The sequence below is a fragment of the Penicillium expansum genome (assembly GCF_000769745.1).
Source record: "Penicillium expansum strain MD-8 chromosome Unknown contig258, whole genome shotgun sequence".
NCBI classification, from domain to species: domain Eukaryota; kingdom Fungi; phylum Ascomycota; class Eurotiomycetes; order Eurotiales; family Aspergillaceae; genus Penicillium; species Penicillium expansum.
This window is the reverse complement of record NW_015971248.1, coordinates 238,961-260,873: the sequence shown is the minus strand read 5'-3', so window position 1 is coordinate 260,873 and position 21,913 is coordinate 238,961. Positions and strand designations below refer to the sequence as shown.

Genomic DNA, 21,913 nt, shown 5'->3' with positions numbered 1-21,913 from the left:
GCTGGAGGTCCACAATATTGTCGAACCCAAGATAAGCAGTGACCATGCGTTCGGCTTGCTATATGTTAAAAGGATATATGTCAGCAAGATTTGAGCTTGGATCAAAGATGATAATGACTTACCAAGGTCGTCGGGAGACCAAGGTGGCTGCTGGATGACATTTTTCTGGACTTGGGCGAGGACATGAAGAAGAAGGAAAGATGAGGATAGGGATGATTTGTGAATATGGAAGCTGGTTGGTGAAAATAATGAAAAGTAAAAGACAACTGATGGGGTATAAAACCAAGGTTAAACAGAGAGAAAAATGAAGGCTGAATCAGAAAATTGTACCATCAAACAAATTTATAGTAAATTCCCTAGGTGAGACCCCAGGCGGAGATTATATAAATTATATATTCCTGCTTAGATCACAAATCACCTCGTCAAGTCAAGGAGTAATATACAGCTAAGAATGTGATATTATGAGGAAGAAAGGACGGTATTTCAACAAACCGAGATCTGGCTGTCTCTATACACATACTGTAAAGTTGGAGGCCTTATAGATGTTGCCGCAACGACTGCATGAAAGTCAAACAAAGATACTGGTCTCATAATGAAAGGTTCCACATAGACTCTCTATCAAGATAGAGGAGGATGGAAGATATGCTCGTGTTAAACATCAAACATCGTAGTCCAGATTCTAAGTGCAAAACATGATGTTATAATAAAATGTAAATTCTTTCGTATTCTTTCATGTCGGCTTTGAGGGTGCCCGTCTTTCCGCGGGGGGAATTCTTTGACTTCATGCTAGAAAATTGATGGACGGCTTAAAGCCACTATAAAACAGAAAAGGGAAACAATACAGGAAATCGCATCAAGTGCTGAGAAAGAATGATGGTGATGTGAGTCCTTTGGATATAAAGAAAAGAACCTGTGGAAGACAGGGAGGCAGATAAAGGGGTAAACCAAAGAGGTATAGACACGCACTGTGAATGGACAACACTTTGGCTCTTGAATATGATCTCCGCACTGGTGCTCGTGGCTTGGATATTGCTTGATAGCTAAATCGTCGTGATTGTCACATTAATCGACCGATGCTAAGATCGGGCGAGGCTGGAAGCTACCTATGCCGTAAGTGGTAAGTAACAGCTTCACTGGTATTTTCGTAAATATATTATGCGAACTTGCTACTTTGCCTAAGGACTTGAAAGGAATTAGGAGGGCGATGCTCATAATACAGGGATATAGAATTATTAATTGAATTCTCCAAGCTATAATACTAGCATCACTGTGTTGAATCAAGATAAAGATGTGAAATATATGGTAATTGATCGTAGGGTGAAGATAGGATTGAAGTTATTCACCGAATTTGACATGGAAAATTGCACTTGAAACATATGTCCATTACAACCCCCATCTTCCTGCTTGTCATTGTCCTCAACACTGATCACATGCCCTTCTAGCTATTCTTACTCTTCCCCAAGCATAGCCCGACGTCTTCGTTTCACCTCATCCAGCAAGTACAGCTGCAGCCGGTAATCTTCATCGGCTTTGCTGGTAAGTCCACGTTTGAGATGCGAGAAATCCATTAAATTTTGGTTACCGAGCGCATCAAGCCTTTGAATTTCAGATTCGGTGTATCCCTTCTGGCGTAGCTTTGCGCAGTTGTACCGCTGTGCATCTTCAAGTATAGTGAGCAAGTTGTGAATGGCACTGTCATTCCAGCCCAAGTCGCGGAGCTTATCTTGCATCTTCTTCTGATGAGGAGTCAGGGTAGAAAGGTATTTGGCGATGACCTCTGCGGATGTCTCTCTGGGGATTGTATGATCAGTGGCTTTGATGGAATTTCGGTCCAGCTCTTCTTCAGACATGAATTCGAGATTTTTCCCAGTATCATCAAGTATCCACAGTCCCTCGGGGGGTGAAACGAATTTAGGTTGTTGGTCTGCCATGATAGAATGTTGAGTGACTAAAGATATCGCTGAGATCAATCCCTGGAGCTGCGTACTTATATATCTTGATTCAGGCAACAGCCATACCCACATGGACTTCTGTTACACAAGGCAGGTAGGACTCAAGACTCAGGACTCAACCATGGATGCTTCAGAATGCGCTCATTTAAGGTTTGTCGCCCCACAACTATTGTGGAACCCTGGAAGTCAGTTTGGAGTGCGAAACACGTTATAAAATAAATTTGATTTTCTCCGTTGCCAAACGGAGCAGCAGATAATATTCTGACCTAGCTACAAACGGCAATACCACTAGCATCAGACCAGCTACACCAATGCCCAGTCCGAGTGCACTGTAATGTATTTGTTAAGGCATATTTCAACCACAGAGACAATGAACTCACTCGGTGGTTGTTCGCGCATCTTCTCCAGTAAAGGTGTCCGTTGGCGCAGAAATTGCATCGTTGAGTAGTACCCGCCGAACAATACTGCTTATAGTTAGCCCTTCTTTGTTTTATAGTTTTGAGATGATCACAAAGAAACGGTGAAATTACTCCTTGATAAACTCTGCTGATTCCTACTATTCCATCAGGTTTATTTGCGGTTTTTCCGTCCTCTATATCGGAAATGGTACTTTCCTCAATCGACAAATCCGGTGATAGAGCGGCTTCAAAGGCGCGCCGACATGCTATAAGATATAATATGGGCTCTGTCAGCACACTCTCGCTTTTGTATTGGTATTATTGAAAGAATGCCAACCTTGAGCTTCGCCAGGCTCTGTCCGAGGAAGGGCTGTGACAGATATAGCACTGATAGACAGAAGATTCAAGATGGCGTGTGTGAGCAGCATGTTACTGGATTGTGTTCAGAGATATTTGGATTGATGGGTTGAATCTGGGCTTTCCAGAATTCTTCTTCACCAAATGCTTGACTTGAGTCCCTTTTATACATCTCATGTCAAGCTTTCTCAGCTAGCCCGTAGGTGTTTCCCGTATCTTGGATAGTGTCACATCGGAGCGTTCATTGTAATTTGCGATAGAGCAATATTTGCCGTGATACATATATAAATGCTAGACTAAGAGACAACACACTAGGACCAGTAGTCTTGAAATAATGACATAGTAGAGTTACTTGTAAGTCTGCGGCACATTTGTGGCATTGATGTCTATTGATGGAAAAGGTTAACAGCAAAAATACATGTACGTATGTTGGTATTTGCCTAGACGGGCTCGTATGAATGAATTTAAGTTGATTAAAAAGTAAACTAACTCTGCGAAGAACAATTTTGTTTCGCTTTTTGTATCTTTCATCAACTCTAAAGGAATCATATTGGGGTTAGACGCAGATATAAGCCGAGTACATCGACCATACCCCATATACTCCGACGTCTGTATGTTACGTCGGTAGTTGAAACCTTGACTAGATACTAAATTGTACTACTTCGACTTTGAATATGATTTTCGATGTGTGGGCTTGTGTGATTATGCTATACTATAGGGCGTTTGAATATACTCGAAGTGTGAGACCCCTAGATAGAATCTAAGGGAACACTTAGGATAAATATAGAATCGGGAAATAGAGATAAAAGATATGCTATAATAGTAAAAGAGCAAATAGTTACTTCTTGAATGCGAACATAATATAACTATAGGTTTATAGGAAATATAACCTTGGTACTAAGGCACCGAGGCACTATAGCGCTAACTAGTTAGGGTCCTGACGCCACTGCATTGAGATTGTATAGCGACACAAAAGAATACACTCGAGAACAGTGCTTAACTTATCCAAAGTATACAGATGCGAAGAGTCTAAATGTTTTAGCAAGGGCTCATGGCTGGCCTATGGCTCAATAATGTTCTACACTTGATCGGCTGGCCGGGTTAGTGCAACATCACGCCGCCCCGCCGGATTCTCTCACCCCAATTCTCACCCTTTGTATTGCACAATTACCCTTCTCACACCCAGTCTCGTGACGCTAAAACAGTCCTCGCCTATTTCTCACCCGGGTGATACTCACCCAACTCTTAAGCGCATATCAGCCACACGCCTGCAAGTTAGTAGTTGGGTGGGTGACCACTAGCGAATCCTCACCATTGTATGTCTTTTTTTTGGCTCTGTAAGTTTTTAGCTCGAAGGTTCCGCCGATATAGTCAGCTTATGTTGTCGTTATTAATGAGGAGCCGGTCCACTACAATTTACGAATTCTCTAGTAGGTAACATCATGGGTTATTTGAAAGTATGACAATGACGAGCGCTGCATAGTAATGAACCCTGATAGTTCTACACTGCCCTAAAAGCGATGAGAATAGCTAACTATGCATATACCTCCCTACGCACTGAGCGTAAAGTAGGCATTTGGCAGTTGTTTCACCGGCTTACTGATGAATGAGAATAAATAATTGAGTCAACACCAGTAAAAGGAGGGGAGTACCCGCCACTGAAAAATAAGCATCCTCTTTTATCACTGATTTTTCGGATTGGACCTCCTATATCATAATTTCGAACTCGAGGAGTTCCTGCGTCGTAATGACTCTGACATCCACTGTGTTCTGTGTTATCCTTTGCTGGCTATCAAAAAGAAGCCGAAAAAGGATGACGGGCTAATGTAGAGAACATTCGTACTCAAAGTAGACTATACCATTAGGTTTCCTAATCGTCAAGTGTGTCTTGTTGAAGTATTCTGGCCGATGGTGATCTCGAGCTTTCTTGTACGAATATTAATTCTAATATTCACATTTGGCTCCTGTCTTGCTAGATCTACCCAGTCCTGACGGAGAGGTTTCGCGCAAGTTCCCCATATTGCCGTGGACCCCACCCACGGGTTGTTCGTGCGCTGGGCCGAGGAGCTTGATGATAATGGTGTTTGTTTTCGGATTGAAGAATTTATTATATAGAAAGGAGGACCGAAGTCAGTGAAGTCGTGCTCGAAATTTGTAGGTTCAATAATGAAGATACGGTGTTCATTTTCATCCTCTCCTCTTTTGGGGGGCTATAATTGCCACCTGGCGCATTCTTATAGACCGGGGGAAAAGGTTTATTAGATACCTTTAGACCCCACTCGATTCGATAGCTCTATAGGCTCATCTCGAATGCTTAAATCTATAGTTTTCATGATGTGTAACCCTTGACTACCCTCGGATGATTCCACGATCGGGTCATCTTCTCGCTCCCAACCCTTTACTCCTCGCTCTGTTCTCGCACTACGGGAGAACCCGCTGGAGAGTGTATAGTTCGGCGCAGCTCTCGATCGAGAATCGGACTTCGACGGCCCCCGCCTATATGTTATCCCCATATCATCCTCGTAGACTGCAATGAAGGACTTGAGGAAGGCCGTCAAGAGGCAGGTGGCACTCAGCCCTATGTACATCTCCGTTGAGACCGTAGCAAAGGACCCGAGGAGAGTTGGATCTTGAGAGGAGAGTTGGACTAGGACGTAATGTAGGCGAACCGCGGCGATTGGGATGAGCCTATCCAATTATGCTGGTGTTAATAAAAGAGCTCGCAAAGAATCGTCTAGTGAAGGGACTTACAAAATCCGACTCTCGAGAGCGCACAACACGACGATCTTTTTCTTTGTCGAGATCCTGACTTGATGGATTGCAATTGCCGCATATACAAGAAGTAAAATCTCGGTGGCAATGTCGAGGGCTGTAATGACTTCCCAGCGGGGACGCTGTAGCCTGGTCAGTGTTTATACTCTCATCTGCGGAAGGGGCAAGTCATACCAATCCACTGCACTCGGCGGCACTGATCTCAGACCAGGGATTAGAAGAACACCGAATTCCCAACAGAAACACGGATATTATTGTCCACGCGACCATTGCCGGAAGCATCACGTAGGAAATTCGTCGTTGTATCTGGGAGAATAGGCCCTCATAGAATATGCAGGCTGTCATCTTTGAAAGCCCGAGCACAACAACAGAGAAAATATCGGCAGCATATACCATCTTCGTAATGTTAAATCTCAAAGAAAATTTGAGTTCCCCAACAATTACTTACCTTTAACATTTGCTCTTTCTTCGCGGCCTCGATACCATCGATCGGAGTTCCCCACCCATAGTGAACCTGGCAAAACACGATTACAATCTGGACAATCGCTGCAAGCTACTAATTTGTTAGTCTAAAGCCAAGAAGCTGAAGCATTGTTAGTTTATAACAAGGTGGATAGTACCGTACCACGAGAGCCCCAAAAGTGTAATCATCTCGCTGCAGCCTATTCCTATGGTACGAAGAGAAAGTGCGCGCCGCGAGAGAAAACAAAATCAGACACAAGTTGAATGCGGTCATAACAACAACCAGTCCACTATGGTTATGGTCATTATCCGTCGTAAGAGGAGGGCTCACACCCGAAGGCCATGTCTTCGCAGTGGCCGACATGACGAGCTAGGAGCCGTGTAAACAGCAACGGAAAAAATTTCACATTTGAAACATGAGTGGGAGGGTTAAAGACATTTTCAAACTATTAAATCGGGAAGAAAATACAAATCGTCAAATGGGACGAACGGTCAAAAGGAACACTACGGCGTCGATAGGATGGTGCGCCACAGTGCACTCAATATGGCCGGGGTGCCATTGAAAAAAAAATGGAAAAAAACAGAGTGTACTCCGTACTCCGTACACGGAGAGAAATAACCGGATTGCATAGTGTGCAGGGATTATAATCCTTGCCGAGCCATATCAAGGCTAGGTAGGGTAAGTGAAAAGGAGTACGTACTCTAGTTGGTATTTAATTTCCTCATCTAAATGGCGTGTCCACTATTCCTTCGAACACTGCAGCTGACTTCCTATGTTGTAGTTGGCTTTGAAGATTTTGCTGGCCTATGCCACTTTAGGTGATGTGATGAGGTATTTACGAATGATGGAATGAACGCAAAATAATGTTTTTAGATGCACGTTTCAGAGTAGAAAATAGAGCCAATGGTTAAGGTGGACAAGACTTATCTACCCTCCCGCTCCCGTCCCAATCAGTCCAATCAGAGGCCATACGCTGGTACTCAGACGTATATCAAGGTTCAACCCCCATTTTAGGGGGGGGTACCTGAATACCATCTTTCAGAACGGCAGAAAATCAAAATATCAGAACTACTATATTATACTCCGTATATGTCTTACAAGATAATATCCAAGGTAGCCTAGTTCTACTAGCGCTGCATGGTTATAACGTATGAGGCTTTCGACCCAGGTAGCTATACGACTTTCTATCTTGTATGAAGCCCCCCTGTGGAGAATATCACTCGAGATTCAATAGCCCCATAATAATGTCTTGGCGAATTTTGGTACTTTGTACCGTCTAAAATAGTCAACGAACATTATTACAGTTCTTGTACCGCAAAAGTTTCCGTGATTTCGGCCCCACACCCGCGTATTTCAAAACGCGTCAATCCAACCCACACCTTTCAACCTTTAATCATAGTCTCAAGAATACCTCTACGCCCTATTAATTCAAATAGGGCGCACGGAAGCGAGTTATCTCTATACTTACGGGGTAAAATCGTCGGCTAGGCCTAGGTAGGCTGCTTAATTAAGTTAATTGCGCGCGTCTATGGTTTAACGCATTCTACCGTTACCTATACCCTCGAATAAGATACTCTGTAAACGGAAGGGTAAACCCTTTCTCGTATTAGCCGCCCCCCTATTCTATTAGAGTGTGATAAACGCCTAATCCTACGTATTATTCTGTATAGTTCCTTTATCCTCTATTCCGAAATCTAATTTCTGACGATACCTTCCTCCGAATACTAAAATCCTTAAGATACGGCTACTAGAAAGCTTAAAAAAGACCTTATCTAAAACCTAAGGTTACTAGGCTACGCCTTAGACTTTAAAGTATTAGAATTAGATATAGGGATATGTATTATTTAGTCCAATAAATATCTAGTAGAGATTAGAAAAGGGAAGTGTACTTGTTAGGTCTTCTACCTTAACTACTAGAACGAAAAATAGAGGAAAGAATATATAGTCACTTACTTAAAATTAAAACGAATCTTCATTACGATTTAGGGTATAATATTTAGTAGTAGGTATTCTAATTTATTTTAAAATAAATTAAGATCCATTCTCTATATAATATACGATAAAGCTTCTCTTCGCAGTTATGTCTTAAAACCCTCGAAGAAAACCTACTTTAACTATTTATAGATTTAACGCGTATATTCATATATGATAACGTACTAATTTATACTACTAAAATTATTAAAGTATAGTTATAGGAGAATATAATTCCTACTCCCGATTAGCCGCTATATCTAGACCTTGCCAACTCCCACCATTTGGTCCCATAGGACCACTCCTATAGGACCGGATAGGACTCCCATTTACTCCCATGGGAGTACCAAGAGATGGGACTGAGGTACCTAGTCCGGTCCTATAGGACTTTGATAGGACTCTTATAGGACTATAAATAATGTAAATATAGAGAAAAACGTGACCTATATAAGTTATAAAGAAATGCCCTGTATTAATTAGTATTTAGCTTATAGTGAGAATTAGTATCTAGAGATTTAAGGTTATTTTTTCTATTAGGATTTGGTATAATTCTAGTATTATATAATTAAATTATCTAGTATACTTATATATATTATTATCCCTATGTTTCTTATAATCTCTTTAGGGTTGAGCTTAACTTATACTATTAATAATAATAAGAGGTAATAGATATAGTACCGAATTATTATCTAACTCCTTAGTAGCCTCCTGATCTATATTAATACCTCTGATTTTATCTAAGTTCTTACTATCTTTACCCTCGCTAATTCCCTTTAATATAGACTTAAGAAGTTTCGCTTCCTTTACCTTATTAACCTCTATCCTCTTATCTAGATTTAGAATAGATTTAGATTAGAAATCTTTATTAGTTTCTTTACTTTTAATATTAAACTTAGATAAATAACAGAGTATTATTAGATCTTAGATTATTACTTTATTTAATAACCCTTATTAATAATAGTAGATATTATAAGTAGTACTAAAAAGGTATTTAATACCTATACTAATAGCTAGGATAGAGAAAATATCCTATATAACTACTATAAGTATTAAAAACTAATACTTATTCTTTTTTTAGAAGTAGTATAGGTTAATTAAATTCTATTCTATATAGGGTTAGATTAGTTAACTTATATTTATAATTATATAAATATACTAGTATTAAGATATCTCTTTAATTCTTCTTACTACCTAGTCTTTAGCTATAGTAGTAGCTTTAGCTAATCCTCTTTAAAAAGACTTATTATTATATCTATACTATATAAGGAGGATTTTATCTTTAGAAGTACTTACTTTTCTAGCTAGTATTTTAAGTATTCCTTTAAGTACTTATAAAGAGATATTTTATATATATTATACTAAGAGGAATCTATACTATTAACCTTACCTACTTATTCTAGTCTTTTAAAGAATTTAAGCTTATATTAGGGTATAAGAATTATACTAATTATATATAAGCTTTTATATACTTACTTAGTTATTTTATAATATATTAAGAGTTTCTTACTTCTAGCTTTAAAGACCTTTAGTATAGCTTTTTTCTAAAGTACTTTCTTTTATTAAAGATAGGCCTAGGCCTATTTAAAATAGGTAAATAGTTAGTTATAAACCTAGAATATATTATATATTATTATTACTTTAATCTTTAATAGGCTAATAGTCTATTTATAGAAAGGCTTTATAATATAGAGTAAGTATTTAATCTATTATTATTTATTTTTACTTAGCCGGAATTCTAAGTATTAATATTCTATATAATATCTTTAATAGTTACTAGAAAGTTAATTAGTATATTAGAGTATAAGATATATTAAATTCTACTAAGTTTATATATTTTAGATTAGAGTAAGCTTTAGTTCTTTACTTTATAGATTTAGAAATACCTCTTATTACTATAGATTAGTATTAATAAAAGCTATAAAAGCCTATACCTAGTAGTATAGTAGTTAATATAAAATAATATTATAAGAAGGCTTTAATTACTTTATCTTAGTTAGTATATAAATAATTCCTTTTTATCTTTTTACTTATTATAAAAGACTTCTATTTTCTTCTAACTAGACTATTACTATTTTATTATTTTTTAGATTAGCTTTTATTAGGTTAAGGAGATCTTTTAGACTTAATTAAATTATATAAGTAAGATATAGAACTTATATAATTTTAGTAAAATTAAGGAGCTCTATCTATTTAATTAAATTATATAGACTATTAACTAAAGTCTTATTATTTAATATATTATCTATAGTAATTATAATTACTTAATTTATAATATTCTATTACTAAAAAACTTTAAAGAGAATATCTATAAGATTAGAGCCTATATACTAGCTATAAATTAGTATAAAACCTAGAAGGATTTTATAATAATCCTAATTAATATCTATAAAATAGCTTATAATTATTATAAATATCTATTAAAAAGGTAAAGTCTAATAATTAAAGGTAATTAATAATTTTACTCTAATTAGGAGTAGAGAAAGAAGCTTTTACTATTTTATATAAATAATTAATTAGAGCTAATATTATATAGTCTTTAATAATAGAAGGGTAAGCTTTTATAATAAGATCTTCGAATTTTTTATATTAAAAAACCTCGAATAGAAGCTATAAGTTTACTATAAATTTAACTTAAGCTCTTTTAAATTACTATTAGTTAAAGACTTTATAAGTAGGTAGGTAAATAGCCTAAGTATAAAGAAAATATTAGTATTAGATAGATAGAATATAGAATTAGATTTATATAATATTATAAGTTTAAGTGATTACTATATATCTTATTATATAGACCCTTTTTTTAATATAGTTATATATATATAATTAAATAAATATATAATAAGTAACTTTAAACTATTTACTAATAAGGATAGGTATAAAATTACTTTTTTATATCTCTAATAAAGTACTATTAGTTTCTTAGTTTAGAAGTAGACTATTTAATTAAAGTATTCTTAAGTAGTAGAGGTATACTTTATATTAAAGTTTACTTTATATAGTAGAGAGTATAGGTTTATATCTATTATATAATACTACTACTTAATAAAGTTAGCTTTATTTATTAAAGTCTAAAAAACCTAGAACTTTTAATATTTAGGACTAATATAATAGAGGGTTAGAGGAATTAGATTTAGCTTTATTTAAAGGATTAAAGATTTAGGCTTATTATAGATTAGCTATTAGCTAATTAAATAATTTAGTATAAGGGGCTTATTAATAATACTAATATTATAGACTAAAGAAGGTAGAGGGTTTCTTATTTAGGAGAATAAAACCTAGGATAAAAGGTTAGCCTTAGTATATAGTTTATATTAAGATATACTTAAATAATAATTTTATTAAAATAGAAGAGGGTATAAAAAGGATATCTTTAAGGCCTACCTTTATATAAAGAAGAGTTATATCCTACTATTAATAGATTCTAAATAATAAATAATATAATTATATATTATAAATAAATAATAACCTACTTATTATATATTACTTATTAGTCTATTTAATAGGACTCTTATAGGACTCTTATAGGACTCTTATAGGACTCCTATAGGACTCCTATAGGACTCCTATATAAAAGGGAAGTTAATAGATCTAGGGGTATCTAGAATCCCTTATAACTTTAAATAGAAAATCCTTACTTTTAAACCTACTTTATCCTAAAATTCTTTAATAATTATAGAGTAGAGAATAGTAATTCTAAAATAAAAAAAATTAATTTAGGGATAATATTTCTTATAATATAAGAATTAACTATATTTTACTATAAGTCTATTAAATTTTTACTATTTTAATAATATATAGAAAATATAGTATAGTATCTTATATAAATATATATATTACTTAACTACTTCTACCTAATACTATATTTATATCTCTTTTATACTTATAGGAGATAATAATCTATTATTTAACCTTTTTTTTTAAAGGATAATACTTTTTAATATAGACTTAAGTTATCTATACACTTAATTATAGACTATATTATATAAAAAAACGACGTTAGTTAATATTAGAAGTAGGGATGCTTATATACCTATAAATAATAGTATTTTATCTGATTACTTTGTAGATTTGTGTAGCCGAAAGAGGAAATTCTTAGCAAAATTATACTAGTATGGGACTATATAGGAGTCCTATGGGACTACTAGGGTTATAGGACCAGAATTTTTTTAGTCCTATGGGAGTAGATAGGACTAGGATATGGGACCAAAATTTTTTTAGTCCTATGGGAGTTGTTAAGGCCTAGCTATATCCCCGGATCTAAACCTTACGAAACATACCTAGGCAAAGCTAAAAGAGATAATTGATTACCTCGATCCCGACCTTGATAAATTTATGAGAACTAAAGAGCAATTAGTTGAGCTTTTCTAGGAGTTAATTTATAGAGTATAGGGGGAGCTAGGCTAGGATTGATTTAATGGTATAAATTGTCGGTGTAAGGCGGTTATTGCTGCTGAGGGCTGGTATATAAGATACTAAAAATTTGTAAATATTATTACTATATTCTCTAAGAAAATGCGCATTTAAATATACTATATTTACTATATTAAATTAATATTAATAGTACGGAGTATGCAATACTTAGTTGAAATGCATAACTAGGTGAGATATATATATTTTGCGGTGTTGTGACTGTACATTGTGGCCATAGATTCCCCACTTAGTAAAGGCACGAAGGAATTTATCCATGCAGCCCTAGTCTAGTGCCACTAAAACATGCTTTGTTCGAAATGAAAGCCGCTCTAGGCCCTGATAAGAAGTTCAAATTATGGTATGATTATAAAACGAAACACACGGTCAACTGAATAGTAATTAGCTTATGCTTCGCCTGTTTTTCCCGTTCCCCTCGGTGGGGCAGCACAGGGCAGCACGCGGCACGGAGGTACACTGACTGCAAGGGATCCATTATTTCACGGGTATTCCGGCCTTCTATTGAGGTCAGAATTTAATACTTTACTCCTATGGCCCCTTAATCCTTGTGAACCCAATTCTACCTCTGGCACTTTTTTGTTTGGGTTGGTATTCATCGGATTATGGAAACCTCAATCAAAGCGACCGCGTTGGAGACGCTGGATATGGGTATTATGGACCAAAGGAATCCAGGGGTCTCCCAACATGGTGGAACGGCACTGGACGACGATGAAATGCATCGCATGGGAAAAATTCAAGAGTTTAAGGTTTGTTTACTGGCTTTTGCAATTATCGTGTGCATAGCTAATGTTCTGCTACTTTAATCAGAGAAACATGCGACCTCTTGCTGCATTGAGCTTTGCATCAGTCTTGCAAGCCACTTGGGAATATCTGATCATGTGAGCCAATGAAATCCTTCCTCTAAATGACAGGGATACAGGATAAGCAAATTAACTTCTTCTAGTTCAGACTACCAGGGATTAGAGAATGGAGGCCTAGCAGGCATGTTCTGGTCATATATGTGGACATTTATCGGATTTGGATTCATCATTGTGTCGTTGTCGGAAATGGCTTCAATAGCACCTACCGATGGAGGCCAGTACCATTGGGTATCAGAGTTTGCGTCACCTCGACACCAAAAGTTCCTCAGCTATGTTACTGGCTGGATGTCCGTACTGGCATGGCAAGCTGGAGCAGCTTCTGGATCCTTCCTCACTGGCACTATCATCCAGGGATTAATTAGTGTTCGAAATCCGGATTACGATCCTAAAGGTTGGCAAGGCACATTACTTGTGTTCTCAATGGTTCTGATGATATACATTTTCAATGTTTATGCGTCAGACCTAATGCCAATCTTAAGCAATATCTTGATGATTCTTCACATCTTTTGTTGGGCCGTGATCTTGATCGTCCTGTGGGCTATGTCTCCTCACCGATCTGCTAAAGATGTTTTCGTCTCAGATTGGCAAAATCTAGGAGGCTTACCTACAATGGGTGTGAGTGTGATGGTTGGACAAATCTCAGCTATCTACGGCTGTCTTAGTAAGTTTTACTTATATTGTTAACTTAGTTTGTTGAAACGAAACTAACTAGCTCTTAGGTTCCGATGCGTGTGCGCATATGTCGGAAGAAATTAAGGATGCCGGCCGGAACGTACCACGGGCAATGGCCTGGGGGTATTTCATCAATGGAATCATGGCTGCCATCTTATTGATTGCCTACCTTTTCGCCACCCCATCCGTCGAGGATTCTCTAAATGACGATACCGGATTTCCATTCCTCTACGTGTTCAAGCAAGCTACCAACACAGCAGGAGTCAACGGGTTAACAGCCATCATCTTATTACCTGTTATTTTCAGCAACATCATGTTCAATGCCTCAACCTCTCGCCAAACTTGGGCTTTTGCTCGTGATAAGGGTCTTCCCTGTTCTCGATGGATTTCCAAAATCGATCCTAAGCGCAAGATCCCCGTTAATGCTATCGCCCTGTCTTGCATATTCAGCTGCCTGCTTTCTTTGATCAACATCGGCTCTGATACTGCATTCAACGCCATCATCTCTCTTAACACCGCTGCCTTGATGTTCACCTATGTGATCTCGATGACCTGTATGATCTGGCGAAAGATCTGGCATCCCGATACCCTACCTGCTGGTCGGTGGGATATGGGGGGGAATTGGGGGTTGGCTGTGAACATCATTGGCCTGTGTTACTCCATTTTCGCTATGTTTTGGTCGTTCTGGCCAGGCGAGCTGCCGGTCACTGCTGAAAACTTCAACTGGAGTGTCGTGATCTTTGGGGCCGTTTTCATTCTTAGTCTCTTCATGTATGTCATCAAGGGGCGAAAGGAGTATTCTGGCCCAGCTGTGGATGTCAAACGTGAGGACTAAATTGGTGTATAGCTGACCTATAGTATCACCTGGATCGAGTTTTCTTTTTTATGTACCTAGTTATTTTTACACATGTACCTACTAAAATTGTTAATAGCTGTGAGATCGCCGTATGCAGTGTTCACTATTATAGAAAGGATAATAAGCCGCTCCAACACTCGACCTGATACATACGACCATAGGGTGTGGAAAACAGGGCTTCCCGTCCGCTCAGCCGTACTTAAGCCACACGCCGGTGAGTTAGTAGTTGGGTGGGTGACCACCAGCGAATCCTCACTGTTGTATGTTTTTTTCGAAAGTTTTTGTGATTATTTCTAACAACAGCCTGCATAAAACTGTACGTGAGGCTCTTGACTTATCTGAGACAGACCGCCCTCAAAGGACCCCAGGGAGGGGTGTTGCCACGGGTACTGCCGCACTAAAAACGGATCCTCGAGTCATGAGTCACCGTTAGAAAGGCGGTATCCTATTTAGGCGGTACTGCTATCGACTAATTTTTTTTTTAATCTCTGACTCTGCGAACCCCCGCCAATCCGCTCGATACGCTGAAACTACGATCACAATGGCTCCTAACCTCGAGGCCGAAGCGCCTCATAACAACTTTGACGTACGTACTGGAGCTAGAATACCGATCGGAGAAACTCACTATCCCTCGCTTTCCGCAACTGCGATCGATCACCGGGCGCAATCGATTTACAAATGCACAAAGAACGGATTGGCTAACGTTTTGACTGTCTAGACTATACTCGTTCTCGATTTTGGCGTATGTATCGGGAGTCTTTAACTGCCTGTCTGCCCCTCTACCACGCTGCCCCGCTCTCCGCCTCTTTCGAATACCGCGGCTTTATCACTCCGACCTAGTTTGAATGGTAAATGCTGACTCCCGTTATTGAAGTCTCAAACAAGCCATCTTATCCTGCGTCGGCTTCGGGCTCTTGGTGTCTTCGCTGAGCTGCTTCCGTGTACCACGAAGATCGCTGATCTGACATGGAAGCCTAAAGGAATTGTGTTCTCTGGAGGTATGAAGTCTTATTGAATATATCGTTTATACCGACGTCTAACTGAGCTACTAGGTCCTGCTTCTGTCTACGATGAGGGCTCACCCCGTAAGGCTTTTGTCCCCCGAACGTATTACCTATACTCACATTCACATGTACAGATGTTGACCCCGCTGTTTTCGATCTTAATGTACCTATTTTGTGAGTATCCTGCTTTCTGCCCATTATGTTTAAATACACTAACACGTGCGATGTAGGGGTATTTGCTACGGTTGCCAGGAGATCGCATGGAGAATCGACTCAAAGAATGTTGCCCGCGGAGAGGCACGAGGTTTGTACCCCTTAGAACATTATCTATCTGAAATTAATTCTGACACGTCGCAGAGTATGGTCACGCCGACGTCACAATCACTAAGGTCAATAGTAATGTCGACCGGCTTTTCGCTGGTTTGGGGGATGAGATTCCTGTGTTCATGTCCCACTACGACAAGCTAGTTAGCCTGCCTACAGTGAGTGAACTCAGTTCTTTCCGAGGCGCCGTTATTGACTGTCATAGGGGTTTGTGGTTATTGGTGCTACTAAGAACTCAGAGTACGCCGGTATTGCCCACGAGGAAAAGCCCATCTTTGGTTTGTCTACCACTTTTAAGCTGCAGTAACTGTACATACTAACACAGATGAATTTTTTAGGCGTCCAGTTCCATCCTGAACTCGAACACGTTTGTTACCCTTATCCCTTACACCCTTAACCCCCTCTAACATTCGGATCTAGACACCCCGCGGAACCGAGATCCTGCGTAACTTTAGTGTTGATATCTGCGGAGCTGAACCGAACTGGAAAATGGGCGACTTTGCGCAGCTTGAGATCGCTCGTATCCGAGAGCTTGTTGGTGACCGAGCGCTTGTCCTTGGCGCCGTTTCAGGAGGCGTTGATAGCACTGTGGGAGCAGCCCTAATGCGTGAGGCCATTGGAGACCGCTTTAAGGCTATCCTCGTCGATACTGGATGCATGCGCCTTAATGAGTGTGAGGAGGTTAAGGCCACACTCGGAGAACACCTTGGCATCAATCTCACAGTTGTTGAGGCTGGCGAGCTATTCTTAACTCGCCTTGAAGGCGTTTCTGATCCGGAAAAGAAACGGAAGATCATCGGATCAACTTGTGCGTACTTTGAGAAGTCTATATTGACAGTACTGACGATGTCCAAGTTATCGATCTGTTCGAGAAAGAGGCTATTCGGGTACGCTCAAACTCCTTTGATGATCTTTCTTGCTACCTAGCTAACACGATCAAGATCGAGAAAGAAGCAGAGAACACCCCTAACTCCGGAAAGGTGGAATTCTTCCTGCAAGGGACATTATACCCGGATGTGTAAGTCGTCTTCCTAATTGCTAAGTGCAAACTAATATTGTTATGTTTTAGTATCGAATCTTTAAGCTTCCGCGGGCCTTCGGCCACTATCAAGAGTAAGCCAACGAAATTCGAACAGAGGGCTGCTCAAGTCATGCAAAAAGAGAAGTAGACAAGCTGATATGAAAATAGCTCACCATAACGTCGGCGGTCTGCCTGAGGTAAGTAATACCACCGTCCGTCATGAAAGTCTCTTAACTAATTAACAAATAGCGGATGATGAACGGTGTAAGTTGAAGTGGACTAGTATCGTTTGATTTACTTACTGACAAACATAACTCGTTTAGCAAGGCTTGCGTGTAAGTTTACTTTCTCTCTTTATCAATACAGAAGAAGGCTAACGGAAATTCTATTATAGCTGATTGAGCCGCTCAGACTTCTCTTCAAGGATGAAGTTAGGGTATGCTAATCCTCAATGTTTACTATCTTCAATTGCTAAATTGTACAGGCAATTGGTCGACAGCTCGGCATCCACGAGTCGCTGGTTAACCGTCACCCCTTCCCAGGCCCTGGCATTGCTATTCGCATCCTCGGCGACGTTACTAAGGAGCGAGTGGAGATCGCCCGTAAGGCCGACCACATCTTTATCACCAAGATCAAGGAGGCTGGCCTTTACGACCAGGCAAGTCGAGCGAGTCGCAAGAGCGCAGACGAGCGCAAGCTAATTCTTCTCTCTAGATATCTCAAGCCTTCGCTGGTCTCGATACTAACCGCAGTGTTGGTGTTTTTGGTGATCAGCGAGTTTGGGGTTACATCGTGATCCTCCGCGCTGTTAGTACCAAAGATTTCATGAGCGCAGACATCTTTGACTTCGAAACCTCCTTCCTTAAGGTAAGCTACTCTATCCCATTAACGGCCTAGTATTATTCTTTCCTACACTTACTGACATTGCTATAGGATGTATCGCGCACTATTTGCAATCAGGTGGAGGGCGTGGCCCGTGTTGTCTATGACTTGTAAGTAGAAGTCGACCTTTATCGAACCTTGAGCTAACATCGTCTTTCTAGAACCTCAAAGCCCCCTGGCACTATTGAGTTAGAATAGGCGACAGTACAGGGAATGTCGAATATGGACCACTTGTGCTACGGAGAAGGCCAAGGAACCAGACTTAGGCTCTCATTGAGATCAAAATGGTGATATGAACGAGAGGGAAGGAAAAGGGAAGGGAAACGCTGTCAACATCTGAGGCCACCGAGTATAGTCAGTCATAACAATAGAAATTGAATTTTACGACGTTTGGACTACCGGAATGGCATAGGGACATAGAGCGACCAAGACTACCTGTATTTCTGGCTGCTAGTTCTTCGCGAAATTAACCTCAACGTCTGTTGTATGTAGCCTTTGTCTACAGGTGTAAGTCAAACGCCCTCTTCTTGATCCTTAAGCCACGGCCTGTCACACTGAGCTTGATCTTGCGTGCATCTGTCACAGTTCCCCCTTCCTCCTCTCAAATTGATCACACTTACCAGGGCAGTTTCTCTGATGCTTTTCTAAAAGGGAAAACCCATGTGATGTATTAACTGTGGTCTGGCATCGATCGCAGATCATGAAGTCAACTAAGGCAAGATCCTCATGGGTGAAATCGGCGCAGTTATATCGAAGTGTGTCGCAGCGGTCGCAGCAACTTTTATGTCGTTGCTTGATGCACGGAATATCGGCTTTGTTGAACTCGCTGCACTTCCCTTTGCAAAAGCGTAGATGATCCGGCATTATGTTACCCCCGATCATCTTGCCATAACGATCGTAAGACTCTGGAGTTGACTCGACGTCCTGGCTGTGGCTGAATGCAGAGCATCCGGCTTTGCGTTCCTTACATGGCTCATACCTCGTTGTACCACCTTTTGGCCTAACACGAGGCATATCTGCTGCCTGGCACTCTTGGCACTTTCCTTTGCAGGCCCTTACGTGGCGAGCAAATTGGCTCCTTGGAACCGAGTTTCTATATTGTGTGCAGACTTTCGTCTCTCCCTTCAGCTTCTCCCGTGATCGCTTAGGTGCAGGTCTGTCGGTACGACCACTGCTAATACTCGATGCTGGCTGAATCTCATGTTCCGACCTGTATGTTGTGATTCTAGTCTTTGAGGGTCCGGGTTGTGTCTCTGGAGGCGACAAATCCCGTTTCCTTTTCTTTTTGTGACTGGGGAATTGAGGGGTCTGTATGTTCTGGTCGCGTATCAGGGGGCGACAAATCGCGACTTTCTTTCACCGGCGACTTAGGAACAGGGGGTTCCGCAGGTTTAGGTTGCGTATTACTAGGGGTAGTAGCCCTAGACCATTTTCCTTTCGTCGGCGACTTGAAAATGAAACAGGAAGTGTTTACTACAGTCTCATCTTCCTCGAATAATTAAAATCGGGTCGCGGCGGTATGGTTGGCGGGAGTTCCATCTTCATCAACTAATTCAAACAGGGTCGCGACGGCATCGACTTGGCTGATAGGTGCTTCTGCACCTTGTAAATGCGACTGTGTTGCCTGATTCGTATCATCATGTATATCCCACAGCAGGCTTTGAAAGATGGCGTTCATTCTTTCTTCTGAATGGGCTGCTATTGGGGAGCTGTATTTTCTTGAATAGCTGGCGGAGGCGGATCAAGTATTACTTCCGCAGCTCCAGTCCACTCTGGGGGTAAAGGAGGTAGGTTTGCCCATTCGAGCCACTCAGCCTGCGATACCCCCCCAAGCAACATCTCTAGGCAATGGGGTCCCTTGGCTGTGAACACAATGCTTTGCTGTAACGTCGTAGACTCCCTGCTGGAGATATCCTTCCAGTTGAGGAGGTGGGGATGCAGAACTATACGAGTAGGGCCGTCTCCACAAGGGGCCTCTCCATTTGCAGCTACTCCCCCCCCCCCGGTTGCTGTTATGTGACTCCCAAGGGCAGAACAGCACATAAGATGTCATGATTTCTTCACCGTCTCGGGTGCGGAGGCGGCCTCCTTTTGGTTTCGAGATGTTGAATCCATACTTACAAGCGAAATTTCGGAGAAATTCCACAAGTTCGTCAAGTGTGGGAACTGGCCCCTGCTCCGGGGGATTCGGGATATCTGGATGATCTGAACTCGCCATGTTTTGTTGTACGTTCAGTTGTAGCTCATGTGATGAGACATGAGAACGTCTCGTCACCTCGATGAACTCGTCGAGGAGAGCAGAGGGGTCTAGAATAAAGCGCAGAGGCAGATGATAGGCAAATGACTTGGGTCTTGCGATGTGTGAGAGGTACTAGATCTAGTCAAGTTTGAGGAAAAGAAAGTTGGAAGTGTGAAGGAACTAATATTTGAAGGGGTGTTGTGAAGGGACATGTAACTATAAATTATGAGGGCCTACTATTTAATACATACACAGCACTCCCTCAGCTAGGAGTCTATGTGTGCCTTATGCCGTTCATTACTATTCGGATGACCTCGTCTCCCCTTGTTTGCTTACAGACTGAGCGCTTGTTTGTCAGATTCGGGGTATAAATACCCTATTTCTGATAAATTGAATCCACAATGATTTCTTTTTTTCTCTCTTCCCGATCTCTGTAGCAAAAGCTACAACAATAACCTCACCACCTTCACATATCTACGTCCTTCTTCCTTCTCTCTTGCTAATACTATTCTAATTGTCCGGTTGCTTTGGTACCTTAGCTTCTTCATCTCAACGTATATGACACATATCTCTGTCAGCACTTTGCTAGGTAAAGCGTCTAATACCGTCTATAAAGGTGACACAATAGTGTTATGTGCTATATGATAAGAAACTGGACCCCATATACTAAGATAAATGAATTCACCGAGGTTTCATCTGATGAATGTTATCTTAGTCAGGGATACAGGATAAGTAGCCTTTGCTTCCTTCATTGAAACCACTCCAGGATGAGGATGTAGTGATGTCTTCGTTTTCATAGATCGGGCCTAGTTATTCCGTGCCGGTATGATTTACGATACACTGTACGGAGTAGTACATACAGTGACCCCCTTTGGCCCCACCCATGTACCGCCTTCCTTTACCGCCTATACCGCCTACATAAATAAACTGGCGGACCTTATCTCTCGAGTTCATGTCGCATGTCTAGATATTTTAATATGTTTTCCTGAAGACGATGCCTACCCCAGTGTAGACTATTATCAAAAGCCAGAGATTTTGATGTACAACAATATTGAAGAAAATCTTTTGACTGGCAGAATATTACATAATCAAAGTGGTGTGGGGCTGGGGTGTTAAAACTTATGAACAGTCACTGTAGATGCCTAAAAGCGCTCTATCCGGCGATGACTCAGGCATACAGGCATCAATTTAGTGAAAACAACCGTTCATACCTCTAGTATATTTTATACTCATCGCCGAGAAAAAAGAGCTCACTGATAGTGATCCTACATATTTACCTCGTTATCTCTACCCCGCCGACCAGTAGACGTATAAGAGGCGCGGATTGGGTGTTCCAATGTTCCAATCTTAGGTTATCAATGTGGATGAGTACACGTATATACGACCCCAACCATAATCGGACCTAGCGTGTGACTCAATTGATTCACCATATTGTGTCAGTGTGAAGGGCGCTCTATGTTTCACTTATTTTATTCATTCTTTTTCGGACCTTGGCGGAAGAGGAGGCCGATATCGCGAGCAGGTCGATCATAGTAATGGTGCCTGATGGAGAGAAATATATACTAATAGACAATTTGGCACATTTGTAATATTGCGACATGATGGCGTGTTACTAATAACGTGCTACAAGATAAATATTACTGCAAGCCCCATATTTCCCCGCAGCTATAAGATCGAACAGTAATCCCACTTCTCCCCGCTTATCCTCACGAACAAA

General features: G+C 40.3%; 4 protein-coding genes across 4 annotated transcripts; 2 read left to right on the top strand and 2 right to left on the bottom strand.

Moving 5' to 3' along the window:
* Positions 1-1,448: 1,448 nt before the first annotated feature.
* On the bottom strand, positions 1,449-1,931 carry PEX2_075070 (uncharacterized protein; the record flags this gene model as incomplete). The annotated part of the gene is made up of 1 exon (XM_016744777.1): positions 1,449-1,931. One exon carries the CDS (start codon positions 1,929-1,931, stop codon positions 1,449-1,451), a length of 483 nt encoding a protein of 160 aa, XP_016600697.1.
* A 3,034-nt stretch (positions 1,932-4,965) lies between these two features.
* PEX2_075060 (uncharacterized protein) lies at positions 4,966-6,305 on the bottom strand (the record flags this gene model as incomplete). Its single annotated transcript, XM_016744776.1, has 5 exons — positions 4,966-5,395; positions 5,459-5,601; positions 5,654-5,875; positions 5,928-6,032; positions 6,105-6,305. The coding sequence occupies 5 exons, from the start codon at positions 6,303-6,305 to the stop codon at positions 4,966-4,968; spliced, it is 1,101 nt and encodes a 366-aa protein (XP_016600696.1).
* A 6,635-nt stretch (positions 6,306-12,940) lies between these two features.
* PEX2_075050 (putative GABA permease) lies at positions 12,941-14,705 on the top strand (the record flags this gene model as incomplete). The annotated part of the gene is made up of 4 exons (XM_016744775.1): positions 12,941-13,084; positions 13,146-13,216; positions 13,282-13,859; positions 13,918-14,705. The coding sequence occupies 4 exons, from the start codon at positions 12,941-12,943 to the stop codon at positions 14,703-14,705; spliced, it is 1,581 nt and encodes a 526-aa protein (XP_016600695.1).
* A 562-nt stretch (positions 14,706-15,267) lies between these two features.
* On the top strand, positions 15,268-18,155 carry gua1 (GMP synthase (glutamine-hydrolyzing); the record flags this gene model as incomplete). The annotated part of the gene is made up of 21 exons (XM_016744774.1): positions 15,268-15,312; positions 15,445-15,468; positions 15,601-15,724; positions 15,779-15,811; positions 15,865-15,904; positions 15,961-16,034; positions 16,088-16,212; positions 16,260-16,332; positions 16,393-16,421; positions 16,475-16,862; positions 16,910-16,941; positions 16,996-17,072; positions 17,124-17,167; positions 17,244-17,272; positions 17,325-17,339; positions 17,399-17,410; positions 17,470-17,511; positions 17,560-17,828; positions 17,888-17,942; positions 18,009-18,067; positions 18,119-18,155. The coding sequence occupies 21 exons, from the start codon at positions 15,268-15,270 to the stop codon at positions 18,153-18,155; spliced, it is 1,626 nt and encodes a 541-aa protein (XP_016600694.1).
* Positions 18,156-21,913: the final 3,758 nt, after the last annotated feature.